This window comes from Sinohyriopsis cumingii, chromosome 12, assembly GCF_028554795.1.
Source record: "Sinohyriopsis cumingii isolate HCF-2022 chromosome 12, ASM2855479v2, whole genome shotgun sequence".
Taxonomy (NCBI): Eukaryota; Metazoa; Mollusca; class Bivalvia; order Unionida; family Unionidae; genus Sinohyriopsis; species Sinohyriopsis cumingii.
The window spans coordinates 74,480,428-74,508,180 of record NC_142972.1 but is presented as its reverse complement, the minus strand read 5'-3'; the positions used below and the strand labels follow the sequence as shown (position 1 = coordinate 74,508,180).

At 35.9% G+C, this 27,753-nt stretch overlaps 1 protein-coding gene across 1 annotated transcript in view; it reads left to right on the top strand.

Moving 5' to 3' along the window:
- The first annotated feature begins 12,317 nt into the window (after window positions 1-12,317).
- LOC149786751 (uncharacterized) overlaps window positions 12,318-27,753 on the top strand; it is a 74,255-nt gene continuing 58,819 nt past the window's right edge. Inside the window, exons 1-2 of the mRNA XM_089977271.1 lie at window positions 12,318-14,852; window positions 16,307-16,514. Of these exons, the coding sequence (XP_089833397.1) occupies window positions 12,432-14,852; window positions 16,307-16,514 (2,629 nt within the window). The 5' untranslated portion in view covers window positions 12,318-12,431. The remainder of the gene's footprint in view (window positions 14,853-16,306; window positions 16,515-27,753) is intronic.

Genomic DNA, 27,753 nt, shown 5'->3' with positions numbered 1-27,753 from the left:
TGTAATGAAATCAGGATGCTAAAGCCAAATGGTAAATATGAAACTTGGTCCAGGCAGCTAGAGTGTGTAATTGGTGTAAATGAATGGTCCAGCTCTTTTGTTTGGGCTAAACATTGTACAAAAGACACAAAACTGATTACCGTAGCTTTAATTTTAGATTTCTGCATAAAAACTGTTGCCACAAACCAGTTTTTGAAAAGGATTAATTTAAGTAATAATGATAAATGCACCTTCAGTAAGTAGGGAACATAAGCACTTGAGCACTTATTCTATGACTGTTCAATTACTGAACATTTTTGGAAATAATTTGTGGAATGGATCCAAACTTACTATCCAGATTTTAAAATTGCACAAGAAGATGTATTTATAGGAAATACAAATTTCATGATCTTGTCAACTTCTAATCTTGCTTGCAAAATGTTATACACAAATCACATCAAAAATCCCAGATCTCACCTATTAGAAAAATTGTGTTTTACCGTACAAAAGGCTTTATAAAGATGTTGCCAAAGTAAATAACCAAACTGAAGAGTTCAAGAAAAAGTGGAACCTTTTGTCAGCTTTCGATTTTACTTAGTTTTTTGTTTAAATTTGCATCAAAAGAAACAAACAGGCAATGAAAAACCTTGGGATTTGTAAATGAGTGATTATTTTGCACAATCTTTTGAGAGTGCACGTGTCTGTGTGTGAATGTGTCTAAGAGTAGGAACGTGAGTAAAGCTCAGGATGGAAAATAATCTTTAGGTAATACCCCATACCCTTGGTCAGGTGGTGATGTAGGGGCACATGTAAAATCCTAACAACTTCTGTTCAGTTAATTAAAAAAGTGTTCAAATGTGGAATCTGACAAAGAAGAAAGTGGAATTGGGTGGGTTCTCAAGAAATATATATGATTATGTTTTTTAAACAGAAATGCTACAGATCGATTTGTGGTTCTTCATTATGACAATATTCATATTGATATTCACAAAAAAAGTGACAGGTGTTATGGTGCTAAGTCTTAAACACCAGAGTTCTTGCTAGGACTTTAAAACTAGGAGTCCAGGACTCCCATTTGGGTAAAAATAGGAGTCCCACCAGCAAAAGTTGCAGCCCTCTCCCAGAAAACCAGCAGATTAGAAGAACTATTGGTAGCCGTTGTGTTTAATTTCTACATTCTTTATAACACTGACATATAGCTATTGTTTGTCCATCAGAGTGAGACTGAATTTTGTCAATCCAAAGAAAGGTCTTATTTCAAACACTAAGCCAGGCGTCACACACTTTCTTACACTTGGCTATTGTCCCATCCGAACTATCAGTTCTAGCAACTTTAGCCCTCTTCTGAATCTCATTACAATCTTTGTCAATTTGCTGTTTAATCCTAAAATACTTATCAAAATTTGCAAATGGCATTTGTCTAAGTCTCAACATGTCTTGATTCCAAGGTCATGTTCGCTGCTTATTCAGATACTGCTTATTCAAATACACTCAGAAATGAATACATAAAGAAAGCTAAAGTTGATGTACTCTTATAATGTCAACGTGTACATCAGTGGGTTTTTCAGCCACTGCATTGTCATTGTAAATATCAGCCATTTTACAACCCAGCCACCCAGCTATTGCATCATGTTCTTTTGGTGTACTCTTATAATGGCAACATGTACATCAGGGGGTCTTTCAGCCACTGAATTATGTCATTGTAAATATCAGCACAGCTAATTGATCAACACATGTTCCCACTTAGCAGGTGGCTGAAGCAGGACTGTCGAGTCTTTGAATTTTGTCCTAAGTGATTTTCTGCATCCCAGCTAAAAAATTGGCTACCAAATACATGTGATTAAGCATTTCCAAGACCTCTGAACACAGTAACAGAAAAGAGCAAAAGCCAACAAGTTTTATAAAATTATACAAAATAATTTAATCCCCTAGAATACAGAGCGAAAATGGAAAAACATAACTTACAGTACTGTGAATTAAAAGCTAAATAATTCTTGAATTTCTAACACAAGTCCTAATGATTAAAGTTCTGAATAATCTTTCGTGGTATTCCAAAAATGCTGGAAGTGTTGATGAACCTATGATGGCTTGTGTTTTGTCAATGTGCCAACAGTCTTTTGTTAGATAGCATTAGTACAATAGAAGAATATATCCTTATTTAATTTTTTACTATAAATCCAAGTCTCTATGTCCAAGAATAGTAATTTTGAACACTTTGTATTTCCAGAGAATAATTTAAATTAAATAATTTCACCTATATGAAAATACTGCCCAACAATAGTACAAGTTGATTCTGTTATCACATGAATGACTAATTTTCCAGTAAACAAGATTTATTTAAAAAACCTAAGACATAACAAGAAAACCTGGATGAGGGTCAAAAGTTCATTGTTCTAGAATAATTAGAAGGCCTGTTATATAAAGAATGTGACAAAGAACAGGTACACAGTCTAGCTATAGGAAGAAATTTAAAATGTCTTGACTCAGCTTTAGATAATAATCCTAATTGTTATCCAGTGTTATTTACTAAACTGTCAGTGATCATGGACAAGGTTAGCTATTAGATACAATTTTACATTACTAATAGCGGTGGTTCTTTCCAGGGTTTTCCGGGTTCTTCCTCCACCATTAATACTGGCCGCCATGCATAGACTATCGTGCTGAAAAATGGCGTTAAACCCCACAACAACAACAACATTACCAATAGCATATAATGAAGTTTAAAAAAAACTATGGTTACAAACAAACAACGCACATTTAAATATACATAACTCAAAATTTTGGAGAAAGGTTTGTCTTTTACTTTTGTAATATGAATAGCAGTGTCTCTGGAAAAGAATCTTTCATAGAGTAGATAACCTGACAGTAACAATAGCTCACTAATTCGCTCAGTCACATATGTCGAGCCAGACCTCAAAAATACATTATACAACAAAAGCTTTACTTAAGTTTTACAATAAATTTAGCATAATGACTGACATTACATTTTTATTGCCTGATTCATTGGTAAAAATGTTGTCTTTTTCATAAAATGAAGTTTGTCATTGTTTACATTTTGACATAGCAACATGCTGGGAAGAGTTATGGTTCTTACTGTCATGGGTGACCTGTATAAAGAGTTACATAATTTTGGGGTTTTATACAAATATTTGCACACATTTACCCTTATTCTCTTAAAAAACTCAAAAGTATTTAACAAGCAGGCATAGGTGTGCATATATGTTCATTTCATGAGTTGTTCTGATTCATTGAAAACATATTGTCAACCGGGTATGTTGTGGAAAATCCCAGATGATATGTACGCCAGGTCTGAGCAGTTGACCTTTTGATCTGAATATATTGACATGTAAAAATGTAAGCTTTTTACATGTGAAAAAGGAGAAAGTTCCTGGTGTAATGGTTTTGTCATGAGCAAAATGTTTCTATATTTAGTGAAATAAATTGGTTCATATATCCTATATGCTACTGCTAGATCTAATACTACTACATTTATTTCAGTAGGATAAGCATATAACACAATTAGTAATACATATAACATATAACAATCATATCGACACAGTACATACATAATCAAAAGTTGTAACACAAAGATATGTAAGTGCATGATCCAGCAAGAATGACATGCAAGTTTTATTAAACTAATGAGGTCCTGTGGGATAAAGATTTTGGGGGCAGGAACAGTTTGCAAAATAAAATTATATATTCAACAAAGCTAAGAGTTTGCTAATATTAAAAACTAAAAATTGATTTCAGAATTAAAAAAAAAAAAACAATTCATTAAGTGAAATATCATTGAAATCTGTTGTCACAAAATTAAATTTACTTTCCATGTGTCAAAATGGTGATCACATAGTTTCACAAATCTTTGGCTTGTCCCTTACCAAAATGATTTAGTTGCTGCAAATTAGTGGCAAGTAAGCTTAATAAAATCCATTGCCTTAAGTTTTAGCCAAAAGCAGACCTAAGTAAACCACTAGTGACAAATACTTATGGTTATTTTATGGTAACTGACACCCAATGACATGGTTAGTTAGAATATAACCAAAAGTAGCTCTTAAAGTATAAATTCTTTCTTTATACCAAATTTATCGCAACCAAACCAAAAATGCACCATCAGTTGTCCTCTGTATTTAACACCATGCACTGTTAAACACAACCAAACCAGAAACATTACTTGGATGAATTTGTATTAAAGACTTTGTTTGCCACAACACAGACAGAATAATTTCTTACTTTTTCTTTCAACCATTATATGGTGATCATAACATAACCAGAAAAAAAAAATACTTGAAATAAAATGAATGACAATAAAATTAATAAATAATCAAATTACTTAATTTTTGTTCACATGAATTATGTTTTTACTTGAAAAATAAAGATTACATGAATAGGAAAAAGAAATTATTTGATCAAACTATTAAGCAATTATTCAATAATTAAATTATTACATCACAGTTAAATACATGCCTCAGTAAACTTGCATAGTGTTATTGGCTTTGGACTCAAGCTGTAAGACACAGATAAATAACATAAACTTATTTTGGAGGGTTGTCACTTTCAGCCTGGTATATCATTAGAAAGATGCATCTTGCACTGAAAGTGCAGTACATACTTATGCCAGTCAGATAATATTATATCTATACTGTAAATATTGCAGTACATACCTGTGCCAGTCTTCTCGTGGGTCGGTGGTTCTTTCCGGGGGTTTTCCTGGGTTCTTCCTCCACCATTAATACTGGCCGCCATTTACAGCCTATCTTGTGTTGAAAAAATGACATTAAACCCTACAACAACAACAGTAACTTATGCCAGTCAAATAATACTATATCTATTCATCTATTCTGTAAATATTGCAGTACATACTTATGCCAGTCAGATAATGTTTTATCTATACCGTAATTATTGCAGTACATTTCCCACACCCATGCTCTTGACTGCTATCATGCAAAATATGCATGCTTCACTCATGCTAAACAAATTTGAAAATAACAACAATTCTGCTTTCCAGCATGAACTGACAATTTCACAACAATGCAGTGTCCCAGTATTTACACTCATGCTAAATGTATATGCTGTAAATAATGCTAAATTGCATTGACACAGAAGAATTAAGCAATACCGTTTTTGTGTTTAAGTTGTGCTGAGAAAAAAAATGAAATCTTGAAACAAATTTACCACATGCTACAATTACGGTAAGCTGTTTTCATTTTGATTTAAAATTTGAAAGATGCTGCAAATTGAAAACTATGTTTCAAACAATAGTTGTTCATTTTTATAAAATTGGCTAATATTGTCAATTTACATTACACATAGTAACTTTTAAAATAAAAAGTAACATTTTTGTTTGTAAGTCACCTGTGTCTCTACTTCAGATGGACAAAATTCTAAGTCTTGCAGGTAGTATAACCTAACAGAAATATACTTTTAGACAGCTGCATGAACAAAGATATCACAGTTTTATGTTGCAACATCCTGAGATATACTAGTGCAATAGTCTGTAGTTTCTTGGAAATAATTGTGTTATATACCAAACTCAGGATTAAAATATATCATTTGGAGGTATCAAAATATCAACCATTAACTGCATCATCTGTGAGGCTATCACATGATTTCTCAGAACCTTTTATTCTGCAAGTCTCCTGAACTAATACATATGTGAGGACTCTGCAGATTTTTGGCATTCAAGAAACATCTAAATCTGGAATTTCTTGCATTCACAACATTTTTCTTACTGTTCCCCAAATTTTCTTGAGTGTTTAAAATTATGGCATCTCCATCTCTCAGTAAGATATTTAGGTTTTTGTTTAATAAGACAACCCATGTGTTACTAAGAAATAAATGCAATATGGTTAGGCTAACCAGATGACAGAAGACACTTAATTTGGTTGTGTGGTTGGTATATATATATATATATGTGTGTGTGTGTGTGTGTGTGTGTGTGTGTGTGTGAAAGTTTACTTGTATTTTGAATACCTTAAATGTGTCATGTATATTATCTTTTAATTTCCAGTAATTCTATTTTGTTAACTATTTAATATTGAATATGCAACATTTTTGGAATGTGGTAGAGTGACAAAAATTTTAATACTAATAATAGCAATAATAATAGATTCATAGATTAAAGAAAAGTAAATGCCTGTAATTTTATTTTCTATATGATATCTTTACATACATATCAATTGTTACATCAGTATTTTTTACCAGAAAACCTGGATTAAAAATATAGAATTATTCATAAAAATTCCAGTCTTCTTATTCTTTTAATTTTTTTTTTGTTTTCTTGTCAGATCTGTTCACTGTTTTTCATTACTGTAAGTATTGTTCTTTTCTTCTTCTTCTTCTTATTATTATTATTGGGTAAAATATAGTAATGGTGGTTATTTTTCTTGTTGACAGTCTTGAGACTGGTTTACTAAAGGTAAATGTTTGGTGTAATATGCTGAGAGAACTACCACACAGCCTCATTTTCAAACTGGCTAAATGTTTGCATTTGAAGGACTTGCAATACTAATTCAGCTTCCATTAGTAAACCTGTGCAAACACCATGGTCTTGAAAATTCAATAACTTTACATTTTTGAATGTTCATAATCAAACCTATATTTGTAAGTATAGACATGTCCTTGATTACATGAGCCGTGGCATTTTCTGGATCTACAAGTGTTTGAAACATGATTTCAGTCCCATACCAGTGAGTCGGATCATAATTTCAGTAGTGAGCTTTCCAAACTCAAGTTTGTAAAAGGACTGAAGTTCCATCAATAAAACATTGTCTCTTTTTGTTCATTTACAACTAGGATAAGCTCACAAAAGATTCTTTTTACTAAAATCTTACTTTTATTATCAACCAATCCTGGCCAGCCAAACCCATATATTCTTTGTGCTTTGTTCATCCATTTCTAGACTGGATCTCATTGTTCCATATCATTGGTAACGTGAGTCCTGAACTGTTACAGTTTGAACAGGTAAACTCATGGCAAGCAATACCAGTATACTAAATGTGCAGCAACTGATTACATGACCTGAAGATGTGAACTGCTGCCAATGGTTGTTAATTTGAGTAAAACAAAGATTGTTATATTTTACTGGTCTGTGGGCTGCACGCTGGCAGGAACATTAACTTTATTTTGTTGCAGTGCAGTTTTGGCTCCATGATTTAATGCGTGTGATGAATCTTGCACCTCATAATCATTTAGTCAGTTATTTTGCAGATTAGTATACTTCTGTACTTGCCAAACTGCAGTGATTGAAGCAAATCATTGACAGTTATTGACAATAGGGTGACAAGTTAAGCAAATTACATGCAGAAGTTTGACGTTTTTGCACAGACAGCAAACCCTAGCCGATTTATGCATGTTTACTTAAAGTCTTCCATTTTTCCATATCTTTTGAAGAGAAAATGCGGCGATCGAAAATAAACACATGTAGAATACATTGATTTCACCTTTTAGAGTCAGGATTAAAATATACTTCCCCACAATTTGTAGCTCCAAAATAGCTTGAACAAATATTGCTTTAATTTGTAAATCAAAAGAACTAATCATATTCCTTGCAGGGGTTAATTTAACACAGATGCTTACATTGGCAACAGGGCCAACAAGCAAGGTAATCATCTGGCTCTGCAGAAAAATTAGCTGGCTCTTGACCTGAAGTAAGAATAATGACTTTGGAATATATAACTGGCCCTATGGTCCTGAAGGTTTAGTGTTACTGGCCCTTCTCAAAATCCAAAGGACAATGGCTGACAGGCAAGCTGCTAAATCTATAACTTGAAGAAATTTTTTATTTTCAAGAACAAGAAGATTTGGTTTGGTTTTGATACTTTATGGCACAACAACACAGGTAGGTTATTTAGTGCTGAGGCAATCAGTGTAAAGTGTCCTACCCAAAGACACACCATGGTTGCTGACATAGGCTGGTCTTATGGTGAGATTCAAAACTCCACCCTGTCGGTCATAAGTCTAGTACACTAGCTACTCAGCCACTACAGCTGCCCAAGAACAAGAAGAAAACAAAATGGACAATCTAGAGGCATTATTTCTGATCACATTTGATATACAAGTTTGTAATATCTACATGATCTGTTGTAGAACTGAAAATTAAAGGGAATTAATGAAATAAAAATAGGGCTTATAAACTTGCATCTGATTGTCAGAGTTTGTGAATACTTTTGGAAACGTATATTTTTATACCAGTAATTCCATACCTGTTGCTATTACATTGCTGGTACTTTTCCACATGGAAAATACCTGGACTGTGTGATGAAATTTGTCCTCCCATCTAGGTGAACCAGAACACTCCATAGTACAAGATTGCCCTGCTGGACACCCACACATATTACTTATGCATACAGCTACACTCTTCATTCTTTTCTTGGTCTCCATATGCTAATGTTCAACATCATTTATGTCCAGATTTAGCTGCTGCTTCATGGGTCAATGAGTGAATTAATATTTATTTTGAGTGCCATATTTTTAAACATTAGGAGTATACCCTGATCAAGTTTTATTGCTGTTAAGCTCACTCTCTCTTTCTCTCATTTGAGCATTTGTTCTGTACAAATGTACCACTTGGCATTTTATTTTGTTATTTTTACCCCTTCACGGGCATTAGATTTTCAAAATTTGGTTGTGCTTTTATTTAGGTAAGCGTAGGTATTTTGTTTAAATTTTCCATTCCTTGCATAATTGTTGTTAATAGACTTGCCTTTGTCTATTTTATTGTTCCTTATGAATTAATTAATTCACCTTACCTATATCATGAATTGTGCTAATGTTTTACTTGGTAAGCAGGTCACACACCACTTTTTTACCTTCATATTTCAAGCTCTGTTATTGAATACAAGTTCTTTATCTATTTTAATTTTGGATAACCTTCTTGAAAGATTTTTCCTTATTATTAGCAATCATATCCTGCTGTTTTTTTGTGTGCTAATTTCGTAGTCCTTATATTGTAAATCCTGGTTTTGTTTAAATTGCATTTTTTTGTTCTTACCTTCGCATTGTTTCCTTATTAATATTTAATCGTAGTGAAAACAAAGAAGTAAAGTTGTCCTTTCACTGAAATAATTATACTAGCATAGACTAATTCCATGCATTACCTTGTGTATACAAACAAAAAGTTCTTTTTATGTATAAATAAATCTTTTCAGATCTCTTCTACAGGAACAATGTCTAAACAAGGTGTGGGTATGTGTGGTCACAGTAAATCCCCCTGGGGAACACCCCCCCCCCCAACTGCTTATGTTGCACATGCTGTGCAAGGACAATATGGATGTCTCTTTTGTAGTCTGGAATCTTACATAGAGTAGACACACTTACAAACCAAGGAAAAAGGTATCCATGTTGTCAGAGTCTTCCAGATTGTCATTCTCTGAGTCCCTCAGGTTTTGGAGAAGGATTACCAAAGTCTCTTCATTGACTCCTAGGGTTAGTGGGCCCCTCCCAAGGGAGGAGCAGAACCCTCTCCTTTCCTTGATGGTGGTGAAGGAGTCAAGCACTCCAAATGGGGACGAGCAGCACCCCCTGTTTTTCATTAGGACAGACCACAAGTTGAACCCACCCATCCAGGAGGATCAGCACCCTCTTTTGTCCAGAAAGGCAGAGGGTTAGTCGTGTCTCACTCCATAAGGAGGGAACATTACCCTTTTGGGTACCAGGGCCTGGTGACTGGTCATCAGGAACCAGTCTTTGGAGCCTAAGAGTACAGAGATAGGGTTGAGGCTGAATATCTCTCTCTCTCTCTCAGACTGCTGTTTTATCCCATTGGTGACCATGAATCGGCTTAGAGACTTCAGGTTAGGGAAGGGGGTTGGATCAGCATCTGCCACATCCCTAACATCACTTTAAATCCCTATGGAATGTAGGGTTTTTTACTGCCATGAAGTGATTGGCCTGTTTCATATGCAGCCATGAACTTGTGGACCATCACCACATGGTAGTTAGGTTGTGGCTGTGGACCTACATCATCTTATGAGGTTGGGTCAGAAAATAGGGAGTGGAATAGATCTTCTTTCCTCAGATGCTCTAGGCACGGGGAGAGTTGCCTTAAACCACCTGCCGAATCCACTGTTAAAAACTGTTTGCTTCTTTGGAGGAGTTACAAGTTCAGATTTCTCCTCTCCCAAGTCTTCCCTGCAACAGAGAGACATTGGGTCATGTATTCCTGCCTTCCAGGAGAAAGAACAGGATGAAGATGTCTTTTTGTCCTCACCAATGCACATGAGTTTGACACAGAACAGGCCAATGTGGTAACGCCTCCCTTTGAGTCCCACTGCTCCCTCTCACCTAACAGTTAACAGACATGATTTTTGCCAAAAAATCTGGATAATTGGTTCATCTGTGTTTTATTTGGATTCAGGTTTCATCTTAGAATTAGTGAATTAGTCAGGGAACCAGACTAACTTTACAACAGCACCCCAGATGCTTTAAACTGCACCTTTTTGTTAATGCGAAGTGTATGCATGATCAAACTGTTTATTATAGAATTTTTAAAAATGGTGTCCAGAAAACGATGCATGTTTAAAATGAAAGGGATAATACCCTTCTTAAAAAGTGTTAATAATCAACAAAGAAGAATAAAAAGGAGTACTCAGATTCTTGTGAAAAAAACTGGAAAGGACACCATTACGTTTATTGGACATCACATGCCAATTTGAGTATGTCTCGTTGCGGGACATAATATTGCAATCGTCATGTGAAACAGAAAATAATTTCAAAGAATTATGTCAAGTTGAGAGATAGCAACAAGCCATTGAGTTTGGAACTAAAGTTTTTGCAACTGTACTAGTGGTAAATAAAATCTACTTGTACTTGACAAACTTTTCAGTTGAACATAATGTTTATTGTCGATGTGTCAAACTTTTAATTATGTTTTCCAGCTTTACAATAGTAGCTATTGATATTTTGTTACACCTTACTGAAAACTGGTCCATCGTACAGAAAAAAAACAATTGCCTTACTGAGACGGACTCGTCAGGGTTGGCAGGTCAAGGTTATCTTTTTTTGTTGTTATTTTAATTTTCTTCACAGACTTCTTTCTTATGTTTGGACTTTATATTCTTATTACTGGACACATCTCAGTTGCTTAGTTCATAGGATGTTACTTGTCAGATATTGGGCTATAGAATACATGCATGTTTCTTTTATGATATGAACATAAAGAGGATCGTAATTTACACAGTTTGATATTATGTGTGTATTGGGTTTAATTATGTGTGTGTGTATTGGGTTTAATTATCTGTGTGTATTGGGTTTAATTATGTGTGCGTATTGGGTTTAATTATGTGTGTGTATTGGGTTTAATTATATATGTGTATTGGGTTTAATTATGTATGTGTATTGGGTTTAATTATTTGTGTGTATTGGGTTTAATTATGTGTGTGTATTGGGTTTAATTATGTGTGTGTACTGGGTTTAATTATGCATCAGTACAATCCTGGCTATTCAACACAGAGTAAATTTAGGTATCCAAAAAAGGCACACATGGCAAAAGATGAAACCAAAAGGATAAAATGATTGAAATACAAAGTTTGGTTTTTAATTCTACTGTTAACAGACCAGAGAAGCCGTTGGGATGACCTGTTGTCCAATATCCATTTGTCCATTTTCACAAGATTCTGATGGCTACTCCTCCTACATTGCTTGGAGGATTGTCATGAAACTGTACAAACACTTTTATCCCAATGTCAGGTTGTACCTAAATGAAAATGGTGCTGCTAACACATCCATTATAGTCACCACTTTGTCCATCTTGAAAATCTTGTTATCAATATTCCATTTGAATAGATGGTCATAACGGCAAATTAACTTAATTTGTACCTAGTCTAATCAGTAGCAAGTAAGCCATGCAAAGCAGTTGTTGCAAGCATTCTGGCCAAGTCATATCAACCAAGCTTACATGTGTATGTATCATGGGGCCATATCTTCACAGGTTAGTTCATTAGTCTTGTACCCATAATTTTATGTTCAAGGTCATTGGTAATGCCAAAGATGTTTGTGATGCTTATTCTTTGTGAACAAATCAACTCAAACATACAGGGGCATCAGAAAGCATTTTTTTTATACTTAATTTAGTATGTTGGAGTTTCTGAATAATATCTTGTTGACATAAAGGTCTATTCAGATTGTTAGTTTCTTTTTTGTCCAGTAGAGGCCCAATCCATTTGGAAGGTTCCATCCATATTCACATTTAACTGAATTGATACATGTACCGATATATTATATTTAGTGCTTAAAAATAATTAAGCATGTGTCATTGTTCATGTGTTGCTCTGTATAACTATTTCATTCTCGTTTTTTGATACCTAACTTTCTTCTTTTTTTTTTTTCTTCAGATGTTCTTGCATTTATTGAAGAAGTTTTGAGGTATAATGATGCAGGGAAAAATATATTGAAAAAAATCCAGCAATTAATCAACACTGGAGTCAGTTGGTTCCAAGAATCAAAAGTTCAACATGGAGTCCACATATTGGACATCTTCTCAGGACATAGTAAGACATGTGCGAGGCGAGCATGCTTGTTATTTATGTGATCATAACGAAATAAATTTATCGTCAGATAATGAGTACAAAGAGTCATTAAAACCTTCATCAGTGATGAAATCTTTGGAGCTGAGGGATGGTGATAATACTGGTGTCAAGAAACTCAAAACAGGTACAGACTACCTGCTTAGCAGATGGCCCAGAAATGCAGATTTGATGCATATAGGAAAATGTAATCCAAGTATTAGGAATGCTGCTGGTTACAAGTTTGAAGTGGAAGAGCAGAAGTTCACAGCAGATAAAGAGCAAGAAAGAAAATTAAAACAATACAAACCAAATAAAGTCCTTCCATTCATTTCTGTGCAGGATGCACAGTTTGAAAAAAAGCAGCAAGATATTGAAAATTATCTGGATACAGCATTGCAGGATATTCTTACATGGCCTGGTGGTTGTTTTATTATATGTTCAATAAATGATCCAACATCTGCTAAAAACAGTAGATATGAAGAAAATGACAGTAATTATTTGTGTAATATTTATTCTAACAGCAATCCAAGTGAATCTGGGGGAATAATAACCAATCAGTCAACACAATTCTCACAGGAATGTACAGATAATGCTACCTGTGTTCTAAACATCTGTCATGAGAGTGACCTAAGTATAGACAATGCAAGCCTTGACTGTCAATATACCAGTATTGCTTGTACTAATTCCTTACAAAGTGAGGAGTTGGGCAGGTTTTCAATTTTGAAGAAGCCCAGTTGTATCAACATACAGAAGGACTTGTCATGCACAGATACAAATAAAACCAAGTCAGCAGAGTGTGACAGTTCAGAAAAACTGGTAATGTCTGGACATTTTGAATCTATACAGATAAATTTGGATTATTCAGCAAAGTCTCATTCAGATCAGTCAGAAATTTCAAGCGAGTCTGTGAATTTCTTAAGGTATGGATTATTATTATTGGATAGGGAGGGAGAGTCTATAAGGTCAATACAGCCACAGTTCAAGTCATGCAAGTCCAACAGTCTTGAAGGTCCTTTTTATTTGGCACAATCTAAACTACCAGAAGTTTTACCGCAAAATCAGGGCATGTCTAGCCATATTAAACTAAATATGATGTCTCCATATTATTGCCGAGAAGAATGTAATGCAATCTCTAGTGATGGTTGTAGCGAGTCTCAATTTTCATCACAGCGAGAGTTTTCCCATTCTGACACACTGGAAAAGGGTTCCTATATAGCCAAATTAATTTCACCTCCTGCTGAATGTATAGAAAATTCAGAATTAGCCTGCTCTAAAGATACGAGAGAATCATGTTTTTCAACATGTGTGGAATCATGCCAGTCTGACAGTTTTAAAAAAAGCCTGACTGAGACTTCCTTGTTTGAAAGTTCAAAAGAAGCTGTATATGTAATGCCAGCTGTATTGTCACAGTGTGACAAAGAAATGGAGTCCAGCACCATCAGATATTCATTGTCCAATGGCCAAAGACAGCCTGAAATGCATTCATTGATTTCATATGAACTATATGATACATCAGACAAATCACATGACCTTGCTTTCTTTGAAACCACTAATTCAAATCTATTGCTTAAGTCTAAAATGACTTTTGATAATAGTACATTTGAAAAAGGTCATACAACTGGAGAATTTAATATGGCCACCACAGAACTTGGTGTCCATGAAAAACTTCATTTACTAAGGCCGGAGGTCATTTGTGAAAGAATACAAAGACAAATTAATGTGCAGAACAGAGTTTACTATTGGCATCAAGTGATGCAGTTACATTTTACCCTAACAACAGCATTATCAGTTTGTGGATCATTAAAATGGTTGTTTCAATTACGACCTGTAACATTACAAGCTCTGCAGAGATTACAGTCAATACTGAACTATCCATTTACCAATCTGAATGAGTTTTTTAGCGATGAAAGCAGAGAATCTCCTAGTGCTGAAGAACGCATGTCAGTGGAATGGATGCGATTGCAGACTTTCCAGAATTACCCCGTTACAGCTCATGGTAGCCCAATCCGTATTGCCAGAGAAGGATTCTTTTATACAGGACAGGGGACACAGACTAGATGCTTTTCCTGTGGGGTATCGTATGGAGAATGGAATTATTTTGACAATCCCCGTGAAGTCCATCAGAGATTGTCTCCCAATTGCCCCTTTTTAAATGGGAGACAGGAAGGGCATATAAACATCCCCATGAGTCCTGAGGGAAGTGGGGTTGTTGGCAGGGCAGATAGGGATTCAATACCACCTCCATCTCTTCCATTTGCCCCATTGCCTGGGTCAGGTACAGTTCAGAGTCAGGCTGAAGGAAGCAGATCTATTTCTTCAGAGGTGCCTAGATCTTCCAGAACTACAGATGAGGATGACAAGATATTGGTAAGCTTAGGCTCTCCCCCAAAAATGAGTCTGAATGATTTACAGTTGTCGTGAAAATAAAAACACGTGAATTTCCCTTTAAAATGAGCTTATGGTATGGTTCTGTGTCCAGCTTACATTGTGTGTCATGCATCTCATCTGTCAGTTGGTTAACATTTGCTATTTTAAACTTTTAATAAAAGACCACTAGACTTATTAATACAATTTGGCAGAGTGCATTTTAGCATGAAAAGATTTTCATTTTGAACAAATAATGTGAATTTGTCTTCAAATATGACCACCATAACTAAATATAAAACCTTCAACTGACTTCTTAAAAAAATTCCACTTCTCAGAATTTGACCAAATTTGAATGAAAGCATTCTGTCACATTGTGCTTTGAAATTTGTACAAATGATCAAGATTCACCATCCAATATCATTACTGTTAATTAAAATAGTTTAATCTTGAAACAGCTTCTAAAGCTTAATTGACAGAATGTGACCAGATTTGACACACATCATCCTGGTACAAAGGGTTAATACTTATTTGCCCTCAGATATGGCTGGCAGAAGAAAAAGAACATAAATAAATTTGCCTTAAAAGTCATAAGGCAGAATTTGACCAAATTTTATTGGAAGAATTCTATCTTAAAGTGATTTTAAATTTTACAAAAGAGGTTATTCTGATATCAAACATGGCTGCTATTAAGGGAAAAAAATGCTTAAAATGACTTGGGCTTTTTAAAAAATCCACAGAATAAGATCAAATTTTACAGTAAACATACTGGCATACATGGAAATGGGCATGCAGGTATATACAGATTGTGCCAGCAGAGATGGTCATACAGTGTAATTGTTAAAAAAAGAAGTACCTTTAAACTTTGCAAACACTGTGAAACAGAATTTTACTATATTTAATAGAAAGCAGTATTTTATAAATAACTTTAAAGCTTTTACAAATGGTGCAGATCTGCCATTGAATATCGCTGACTTTACAAAAAATAAAATAAACCTTTAAATGAATTCTAAATACTTCCCAGCAGAATTCAGCCAAATCAGACAGAAAGCATCCAGACATAAAGGGCATTCAAATTTGTAAACATGATGACAGTTCACCACAAAATATGGCCACTTTTAGAAAAACTTGTAAATGACTTCTTTCTAGAAGAAATGAACATAATTTGACCCCATTTAACACAAGCACAATGGCATAACATTTAAAAAAAGTTTTAAATGTTGCTGCTGTTGTTGAAAAGAGAAAAATATTTAAATGACATTGACTCAAAAACTGCACAACAGTTTATAACCCAATTTAATAGAAATCATCCTGGCAAATTTTTGCACTTAAAGAGAAAAGAAAATGAGAACCTAGATGGATAAGAGGTTTTTTGTTTAAGATGGCTGACCGTTATAGTAATTGCACTGTGTATCCAGTGATCACCCCAACTTACTAGGCCATTGTTTGTATTGCAGCCACAGCAAAATTTAGAATCAGGGGAGACAAGTCACAGAATGCAGTCCCGCCCAGTGGAGGAATCGGCACAGTCTGAAGCAGACAACAGGCTCAAGTTCCCAGAACATGTCCCACTGCCCAGTCGGATTGCAACATTTAATCATGGCTGGCCTCCATATCTGGATCAAACACCTCAGCAAATGGCAGAAGCGGGATTCTTTTTCACTGGTGACTTAAATTTGACTTTCTGTTGAAGATTATGCCTACAAACTTAGAAAAGACATAGGTTTCAGTTTTCTGGGGCATAAATAGGATGCAAAGTAAAGAAATTGATAAACGCACCCATTTTGATCCTTGAGTTTTGCTCACAGCTAATGGAATAGAACATGTAGGTCACAATGACCAATTACTGCACTCACATTTAGCTCCATTTCTCTGACATAATTGCTTTTATGGGTATGAAGCTTAATGAGGCTATTATTATCAGAAATTGAATCTTATGCATTTAAAAAATATGTCAGTGTCATTTTCATGCACCTATCATTATATTATGTATTTAGCTCATCTGTCTTTAAGGCACAGTGAATTTATGGTATGTTCCTAAATCCATCATATATTGGACCTGTCCATCAGCAGGGATGGTCCTGGCTTTTAAAAAGCTGTCGCCAAAAAAATCGCCAACCTCAATATTTTGTCGCCAATTTTCAAAAAGTGTCGCCAAAAAAAGTAGTGTACATTTTTCCAAGTGTTAATTTAGTCTATTAATGTAACAGGCAATGAAAATTACAAAAGATGGATTAGTTAATACTTTAATTACAAGAAACATTAACAAAATGTTACAAAGTGTTACATTAACAAAATGTTACAAAGTGTTACATGAAGATCCGTCGCGATTTTAGGGCTGCCCACTTGTTGAATGCAGTTTCAAAGTCTATGTTTTCACATCTGTACATGCTGATTCTCATTAAATTCTTGAGAGATGAGATGCAGAGCTTATTTCTGATGTCAGTTTTTATGAGGTTCATCTTACTGAATCCACATTCACAGTCTACAGTGCTGACAGGTGACACCAGTAGTCTCTCAGCAGCCCCCCCCCCTTTATGGCTAGCTTCACAAAGCTTGTAGCGAATTGCTTCCTAAATCCCAAGAATGATCACTGAATGCTGTATAAATTTTCTCGACAAGAAAAATAGGATCTCCATTCCCACGAATGAAACTTACACGAGTCAACACCTGGCAATATTGGACCGTATATATAAGCATAAATTCACACCCAACTTAGGGATTCTTTCACTCCTGTATTTTGAGAAATAAATAATTATTATTAATTATGCAAAACTGTTTGTTTTTTTTTTTTGCTATTTCTTGTTGCGGAGTTTAAGTCTCTGCAGCCGTAACACAGGACTGATGGCAAAAGGAAAAGATCAATGAGTAAAATGCTGCACTGGCGACAGATGTAATTGTGATTTAGATTGTTTCCATTTGCTTTGTATTTATACACAGTTGTCGGTACTTCAAAGCTTATCAGTTTTCTATGAAGGTTCAGCAAAACTATTGTATTGGTATATGTACAAAAAAAACAGAAGGATTAGCCATACAATTAATTGTATCTGTTCTATTCACGTCTTCAGAAGTCGGTCAGTTGTAGGTATAGTGCGGTAGCATGATTGAATGTATCGCAGCATACAGTACTCAGCCCAGATGTCAGCATAAGCAGATTATGATGTAACAATGCACTGTAAAGATAGGGTTGTCAATAAGAACAAAGGATCGTTTGTGTAACAGATTGATACCAATGCATTGCTTAGTCAAGTTTGTGGCTTCCTTTCGTTCTGCCTTTTAATTTATCCAGTCCAAATCCATGATTGTGTGTACAAATTAAATAACCAAAAAGTATGTCGCCAAAAAAATCGCCAGATGGGATATTTTTGTCGCCAATAAGGAAAAAAAATCTCAATTTGCGACATTGGCGAAGCCCAGGACGATCCCTGATCAGCATGTGTTATTTTCAAATTAATAGAAAGAAAATTGTGCATAAACAGGGTAGTCCGAATTGGTGAGAAAAAAAAAAGGCTTCTATTTAGGATTGAACTAAAGTTAGTTGTGAACACCCTGATGTAAAGATCTTTCAAACTGGTAATTATGATGTAACCAGCCAGTAATGGTTATTCCAGTAAAACATACTTCAGACCCAGGGAAAGGATTTTCAGGGTGGAATAGTCACTCATAGATACTTGCAATACATGTTTAAATCAACAAGACTTTGGACAAGTTTATCAATCAGTGAGATCCTTGCTTATAAATGAGGTGATCTTGCACTGGATTGACTGACAATTTAAACAGTCTGGAGGCCTTCTGATCTGTTTTTGATACTCTTTGGTGGAGAACGTAACTTTTTCCAAGTTGTGCAAGGATGGGGTCTAGGATGGGGTGGGGGTGTAGAGACAGATCCAGGAAACCATGCTGACCACACAGATTAACTCCCTTTTTAATGCTAAGAAAGTGTATATACTTTAATGGTGGAGCTATCAATAGATTCTAAGCTGTGAATCAGTGCCTGTCTCCAGGATAGGGAGAGATTCAGGGGACAGTGCTAGTTGTTTAAGTGACTTGTCCTTTTGTTGTCAGGATCTATATAAATAAATCTTTCCCTCTATAACATACACAAACACACACACACAACAGGGTCCAGGAAAACAGACTATAAAATAGTGAGGGTGCTAGTTACTGAGGGACCTCTGAAAACTTAAGAAAGGTATGTGGATATTGACTGTTATGGGGAGGTCAGTGTTAAGTGGTTGAATGCCTGTTAATGATCATATTGCGAATAATTACTAAATAGTTACTTCTGTTTCTAGTTTCAATAGATTCAGTTTATGAAAGATCATTTAAAGCAGTGGTTCCCAAACTTGTTCAGGTCACCACCCCCTTGATTGTCCTCAGCGCCCCCTACCATAACCCATAAAAAAAGCATTATTTAGCAATAGTGCCCCCTTCGGTAATCCCACCGCTCCCTTGGGAATCACTGATATAAAGCATTACTGAAAAGTTTCAACACAAATGACATAGGTACAAGTGAAAATATTGTGCATTACATCACTGCTTTTTTTCATTTGACTGTGGATACATTAAAGTATTACTGTGTATTCAGAATAAAAATGAGTGCCAGTTATTGAGAGAAACAACATAACTTCTTTTTAATATTATTGGTTATATTAGTGAAAATATGTGACTGTTTCAAAACAAGTTATAGCAAGTGCTAGTTCAAGAATTTTAATTTTAATATTAACTATAGAGCTCTCATTTCCAAATGAATCCTGTTAGTGAAACTAGCTTTTCATGCACCTAATATGCCTTTAATTCCTTTGCTTTTGTTGATCAGATTTAAAAATGAGTATCATAAACTATTTAGTTACTTCAGTTATCTTACAAGTACCTACAGTGCTCTCATTGTTTGATTAGTCAGTTGAAATGAGTTCACTTAACACAAGACAGTGTCTGCTTGCTCTAACACAGGTAGGATTTGCATGCTGTACAAATCTGTGGTCTTAAACTAATTTACAGAAAAGAGTAAAAACAACAAATAATTTATTTCCCAAGAATACAATGTGAAAATATAGATAGAACTTACAATATTGTAAATTAAATCCTAAATAGTCGAAAAAGTTCTATCAGCATTCCTAATGAATAGATTTCTAATTAAATTTTAGTGGTATTCTGACTAAGATCAGACACTAAATGTGCTGATGTGCTATTAGTGGTCTAGAATGTAGAGATGTGCCAGCAGTCCTTTTATGAATTACAACGATATAATCCAAGATGTCCTTGCTTGAATTCACTATGACTCCAAATTAATGTTTTTGCCTAAGATCATTATTGAGTATTCTGTAATTCTAGTGAATAATAATTTGAATAAATCCAAATAAAAACACAACAATACAAATGATTCTGCTTCAAATCTTATTACAAGAATGAGTAATGAGTAATTGGGTTCTCAGATAGTTGATTTACACTTTTCACATTTGAATACAAGAGGACATATCACATTTATGAAGATTACAATGAAAACAAATTAAAACATAAAACTAAAACATTAATTTCACTTGACAAAACTTATTTAATTGGTATTTATTTTTGAAAGTTTTACCACCAGCAGGAATTACTAACATTTTAATTGATGGAAATTTCTTCTTATATTATTATCTGTTGTGTACTGAGATTTTTATTAAAGAAAGAAAGCTTTAACAAAGTATATAACTTGTTAAAAGTTGTGATAAATGTTAATTCATATTTGTGGACACTAACAATAGTTTTTTTTAACACTATTAAACAAGGGATATATCAAGGTTTTATTTCTACCAATATTGACTGAAGTTTTGTTCATGTTCAAGAAATGGGCCTATTTTAGGGTACTTTATGCAAGAAAAATATGGGATCCACTCCTGTCTCCATATTATAAGCAGGTGTATATTGTTGCAAATCTATGTATCATCTTTTAAATTATAACATAGTTGTAGTTTAGTCATTTAGGTTCATGATATTTATATTATTTATTTATATTCAGTGACTTGTTAGCAATACATGTACGGTATGTTTATAATGTCATTCATAAGCCAAGGTTGATTGCCAAGGTCATCTCAACAACTGTGTTGGTCATTTAGTGCATTTAGTTGAGTTGATGTTAGGTAAACATTATATGAGAGTAGGAGTGCATGTGCCCTATAGAAAAATCATGCACACTCTGGTTGTTGATTGGTTCAATAGTTTGAGGTCAGTTGTTTTGAAATAATACAGTTTAGTGACTCAGAATATCTTGATTTGGTCTGCATATAGAAGGTATAATGAGAATACACGCACCAATTAGACATTCTTTTAGTTATGTTTAGCTTTTTAAGAGTGGTTGAGAAGAAATTGTGATTTATGTATAATTTGTGCATCTGATCTAGTAGAGTGTTAAATCTTTAATTTAAACAGTACTTATCAAATTATGTCAAAATATTCAAGGACTCGAACATTTATTTAATTCTGTAGGATTATCTGAAACATGCCACCAAGACTGACACATAATGTAGCAACTATGTGCTCGAAGCTTTTCTTTCCCCTATACAGTTTCAATAAGTTTCTTCACATTGTAACATATGCCAGCTACCCAGGTGACTGAGATGAGCCTTACTGGGGACACTTGTTTTCATGTGATGTGATAGAGTAATCAGAGTACCTAAACCTAGAGAGTAATCACATTACCCAAACCAAGAGAGTAATCACATTACCCTAACCTAGATATAACCTTTAAAAATAAAACTTCTCTGCAGTCAGTTTATCAACTAAACCCTGATATCTCTGGGACCCGGTTTATATCAATAATTTGTTTACATCCCCAACATAATCAAGAAAACCAGGTTTGACTATATAGATATAAATGTTGTTTGAATGTATTGAAATTTAATGGAACAGCCATAAATATTGCTGCCCTTTTTGAACAAAATAAAAGAACATTTTAAAGCCTTTTTGTTTAAATTGTTTGATGAATTTTATCAAATTATACAAACAGCATCCTGGAATTAGGGCTTTGCTATCTTGTAAAAATTATGTTTTTTGATACTTAATATATCCTCTATATCTAATGAATATACAAAAATATTTCCAAGATTTCTTAAAAGTGCTTATCAGAAGGTCATATATATCGAATCAAGAACTGCATTCTTGAGGATATGTTCATTGCTGTTGCAGAAAGTACAAGAATATGCTACATTTTTTAAAAGAAAAAATATTGTCGTCATCTGCAGTCATTCCCATAACTGCCTTCAGAGGTTGTCAGTTGTAGCTAGTTAGGTAGCACAAATATTTTGGTTATATTAAGGCATACAGTCGACTGCTCCAATGGCCTAGTGGTTAGAGCATCTGTCTTGGATGCGGGAGGTCAAGGGTTTGATCCCTAGCTGAGTCATAACAAAGACCTACAAAAAATGGTACTAACAGCTGCCTCGCTTGGCGCTCAGGATTAGGAGGTTAGTGTTAGGACTGGTCTGCCTGATGTTGGGATAATGTGACTGGGTGGGACATCATGCTACATCTCTGCGGCATGATGCCCCAGTGCTAATATCACTATAAACTGACACACTGCAGACATCATGGCGACATGACTGAATTTGTTTTAAAGCAACATTAAAAATCCAATTCACCCAAACACGGCGTGCAGTACTAAAGCCATACATCAGCATAAGCAGATTATGATATAACAATGCTGTGTTAGGGAGGTTTTGTCAATATGAACAAAGGATTTGTTTATGTAATAATAGATTCCAGTGCAGTTTTATATCCAAGTTTGCGGCTTCTTATCATGGTGCCTTTGAATTTCTCCACTCCAAACCCTATACAGTTTATAACAACCAAAAATGCTGTCACCAAAATAATTGCCAAATGGTATATTTTGTTGCCAATAAGGTGGAAAAATCGCAATTTGCGACATTGGAGAAGCCTGCGCGATCCCTGCTCTGAAATGCTTGAATGACCATAAATATCTAATGAGCATTTAAGAAAAGGTACATTGAGAAGATTAGATTGGAAACTGTAAGATAGGCGAAAGATGGATGCTAGTGACACCGATTGATAACACATGCTGAAAAAGAGCTTAGAGATTGCACATTTGGTGTTTATCAGATATATTATAAGTAGTTACTCTACTAAGAATGCAGATGATGATGGAATTCTATGATATGTTGGTCTGTAAAGTAGAGCAATGATGACTATGGTCATAAATTCAGAGATGACACATATCAGCAAACAGTACAGTACAGCTCATACATATTTTTGGAACCCCAGGCAACACAGTGGGGGGCATAATCACTCCTCTTTCACTTCGCAACCCAGCAGTATAATACTAACAAGTCACCCCTGCGTCTCTGATGGTGCGCCGATTGCATCTCTACCATGGAACAGCTGATCGGCTTTAGTGATTGACATTTGAACACACAATCAGTCACTTGTCACTTGAAATTTTTACAATTGTTTTATTTTTGCTCATGTTTATTGGGAATTATATTGTTTTGGCACCCTTTTGTGGAAAGTTGTGGCCCTTTTTACATTTTTAACCCCCCCCCCCCCCCAACACCTGACCTGATCAGGCCATGCTTGTGCATGGGGATGACTATTAACTATCGGAATCTGTTCAATATTGTTTTACATCAGTCAGCAATGAATGCAATTTTTTTCTGGTAAATTGTGTGACATCTATAGATCATTATCGTTCTTTTCACTGTAGAATGTCATGAGATACTTAACAAGCATATTGCGACTGCTCCAGTGGCCTAATGGTTAGAGCATCCACCTTGGAAGCGGGAGGTCGTGGGTTCGATCTCCGGCCGAATCATACCAAAGGCTTACAAAAATGGTACTAACAGCTTCCTCGCTTGGCACTCAGCATTATGAGGTTAGTGTTAGGACTGGTTGGCCTGGTGTCAGGATAATGTGACTGGGTGGGACGTCATGCTACATGTCTGCGACATGATTCCCCAGTGCCTGGCATCACAAAAAACTGCCACACTGCAGACATTGTAGTGATATGACTGAAAAATTGTTAAAGCTACATTAAAATTCCAAATCACACGCACGCACACAAAGCATATTGCCACACTGCAGACATTGTAGTGATATGACTGAAAAATTGTTAAAGCTACATTAAAATTCCAAATCACACGCACGCACACAAAGCATATTGCGAAAGCTGCAGCAGAAATAAGAAAATGAATGCGTCTATACATTTCAATAACATTGTATTGAGAGAGTTTTAAAAATAAAAAAGATTCATTGGCCAAATAGACTCGAAATAGGTCGGTTAGCACTTTCTGAAGTTTCTGTGTTAAGTAGAGGATTTCATATTGAGCAATAGAATGCACTAAACCAATTTGAAATGCATGTAGAGACCAAATTTGTTATTACTGCTGCTGATAGGTCTTTTATTTCGGTAAAGCCATGTTATAAAAATGTAATTTTGACACCTATCATTTTGTCGATCAATCAATTGATCAAGAGAAAGAGATGAGGAATAAATCCAATGTCTTCCACTGAATCTGTTTTAGCTGCAAAGCAGTATACCAAACACAGAAATCAGCTAAATAATTTGGTTTGCATGTTTTATTTTTATTTCCATTTTTTTGGTCTCAAATAGCCAAACACTCCAGCAGTCACAGACAGGAAAAGCATTGAAATAATTAGACGTCTTAGATCTATATTATTATTGATGCATTGTATCCATATGACTGATTAGTTTTTTATATAAATGATAAAACTTGTTTTTATATTTTTCTTACAAGAATGATCAAATAACAGGACACATGGATACAGCCATACAGAATGCCTTAAATTTGTTGCACAATTAATATTTGACAATTTTCATTATTGGTATTCATTTCCATAATGCACTGAGGTCAGATTAATTAGAAACAATTAATGATCTTCCACTGTTAATGACTAGACCATAATTTGTGTTGTATACTACAACACACCAAGTCAGATGGCCTAATGTTAGAAATGTACCTTTCCCATGCTGAAATTGGCACCGTCTTCTGATGTTTGTTTTTTTAAAACCAGGTTTGCAATGGTCACTATATTTATGTAGAACATCCACTCAAGCTAATTCTTTGTTGGTTAGTTAGTTTTGCCCGTCACCTCTGCCAGGGAATCACTGCCCACAAAAGATCGCCAGAGGCTTCTGTCCTGTACCATACCCTCAAGCTGACTCCAGGTGTGACCCATCTTAGTGATGTCTGCCTCAAGGTCGCGTTGCCTGGTGTTTCTTGGTTGTCCCCTTCTCTGCTTGCCTTGAGGGTTCCATTTCAATGCCTGTCTGGTAATGTTGCTTGGCGGCTTACATAGGGTGCGTCCTATCCAACCCCACCTTCTCTTCTTGATCTTGTCCTGTACTGAAATCTGGGAGGTTCTCTGCCACAGGTTGGTGTTGCTGATGGTGTCTGGCCAGCGGATCTGGAGAATTCTGCTTAGGCAGCTGTTGATGAAGATCTGAACTCTCTTTACGGTTGACTTGGTGATTCTCCAGGTCTCTGCTTGATACAGTAGGACTGATGTCATGTCGGAGTTGAACAGTCTGATCTTGGTAATTAAGGAAATTTCTTTGGAGCTCCAGATGTTCTTGAGCTGTATGAAAGCTGCTCTTGTCTTTATGATCATTGCCTTGACATCTGCGTCTATGCCACCCTGCTGGTTGATGATGCTGCCCACGTACATGAAAGACTCCACCTCTTCCAGGGGACTTCCCTGCAGTGTGACTTGGTTGTTACTGGCATAATTGATCTTGAGGATCTTGGTCTTGTCTTTGTGGATGTTGAGGCCAGCCTGAGCTGATGTGGCTGCCAGTACGTCGGTCTTATCCTGCATTTGCTGATGACTATGGGACAAGAGTGCTAGGTCATTGGCAAAGTCCAGGTCCTCAAGTTGACTCCACAATTTGCACTGGATCCCATTTCTCCACCCATTGGTGGACGTCTTCATAATCCAGTCGATGACAAGAAGAGAAACTGCGACAGCAAGCAGCCATGCCTCATGCCAGTCTGCACTAGGAAGCTGTTTGTGTGCTGTCCTGCATGAATGACTCTGCAGGACATTCCATTGTAAGTGTTCTCGATCAGGTTCACCATCTTGGATGGGATGCCATAGTGGCTAAGAAGTTTCCAGAGTGTCTCTCGGTCCATGCTGTCGAATGCCTTCTCATAATTGACAAAGTTGATGTAGAGTGAAGAATTCCACTACAATAATTTGCTCGACTATGATGCGAAGAGTAGCTATTTGGTCTGTACACAATCTGTTCTGCCAGAAGCCCGCTTGCTCATTTCATAACTGGGGGTCATCGGCCTCCTTCATCCTCTCCAAGATGACCCGGTTGAAGAGTTTCCATGGTGCTGATAAGATTATGATTGCTCTGTAGTTGGAGCAGTGGCTGAGGTCGCCTTTCTTTGGGATCTTGATGAGGTGTCCCTCCTTCCAGTCAATCAGTATTTCTTCTTCCTCCCAGATCTTCTCAAAGAGGTGGTATGGCATTTCCACTGAAGCATCTAAGTCTGCTCTGAGGGCTTCTGCTGGGATGCCATCAGGTCTAGCTGCCTTGCCATTCTTCAGCTGGGTGATGGCTTTCCTGATCTCGTCTCTAGTTGGATTGTCAAAGCTTATGGGGAGATCTGCATTGGCTGGGTGGATTTCTGGGGTATTTATTGGGGCTGGCCTGTTCAACAGCTCTTCAAAATGTTCTGCCCATCTCTTAATTTGGTGTTCAGTACTTGCTATGGTCTTTTCCTGCTTGTCCTTTACGTTTCTCTCTGTTTTGCTGTACTTGCCAGACAGCTTCTTGGTGATGTCATACAGCTACTTCATGTTCCCACTTCTTGTCACTTCTTCTGCCTCTGCTGCCATTCCTTCAACATAGTTTCTCTTGTCTATCCTGGTGCTTCTTTTCACTTCTATGTGGGCGTCAGTGTACTCTTTTTATACCTTTACGTTAGCAGCAGGGGGGGCGAATCCGACATTTTGTCCAAACGTTATTTGGCTTAATTGTTACTTTCTGCACTCAGCGGATCCGGTGTCGTCAGCGCCTGGTAAAAAAAAAAACGACGTCGTCGTCGAGGGGATCGTCCGGACGTCATTTGGTTTAATTAATACCTTCTGCGCGTCGATCCCAGCGTCGTCAGCGTCCGGTAAGCAATGCGACGACCACGTCGATGTCATCGCCCCCCCTGCTGCTATGATCTTACAAACAGAGTGATCACTAACTCCTCCTCTTGTAGGTCAATTAGGTTATTTGACTGATCGGTAAGTCTGAAATTAATTCTCGTTAAAAACCGATTATGGCATCGCATATAGACCGGATTAATCGGACTCTCAATGATCAAAAATCCCGGAGGGGCTGTTGGTGAAAATGAATAAAGGATATATCCCTGTTGAGCTTGATTTGATTGCTTGGTATCCACCTGGTAACTCCCTTCGATAACATCACACACTAGATTGATCGCTATCACTGATGCGATATTTACGTTGTACGGGGCAATATGCCTACCACCATCTCCGTTATCGTGTTTGAGGATATAAGTTGATGGACCGAGAAAATCATTAAGAGACTTTCTTAGTTCTGGCGCGTTGTATCCTGGAAACTTGAAATCGGGTAAATCGGCTTCTGTGATATTATACTCGGTTAGGAATTTTTGTTTACTACCATCGCTGTTATCGGATATCATTTTAACGACTCGTTCATTGATATATTCCATGTCTGATATAAGTTGATTTAACACCTCAACGTGTTTTCGTTCTTTTGTTTCCCGTAGCTGTTCTAGTTGTAATTGGTAATAATAATCAATCTCGGCAAACATATCAGTGATATCACTTAAAATAAATGTTAATATGGCGACCGATTCAGTAGTTTCCTTATGCTGAAAATACCACTGCATGATATTCCTGTCTTGAA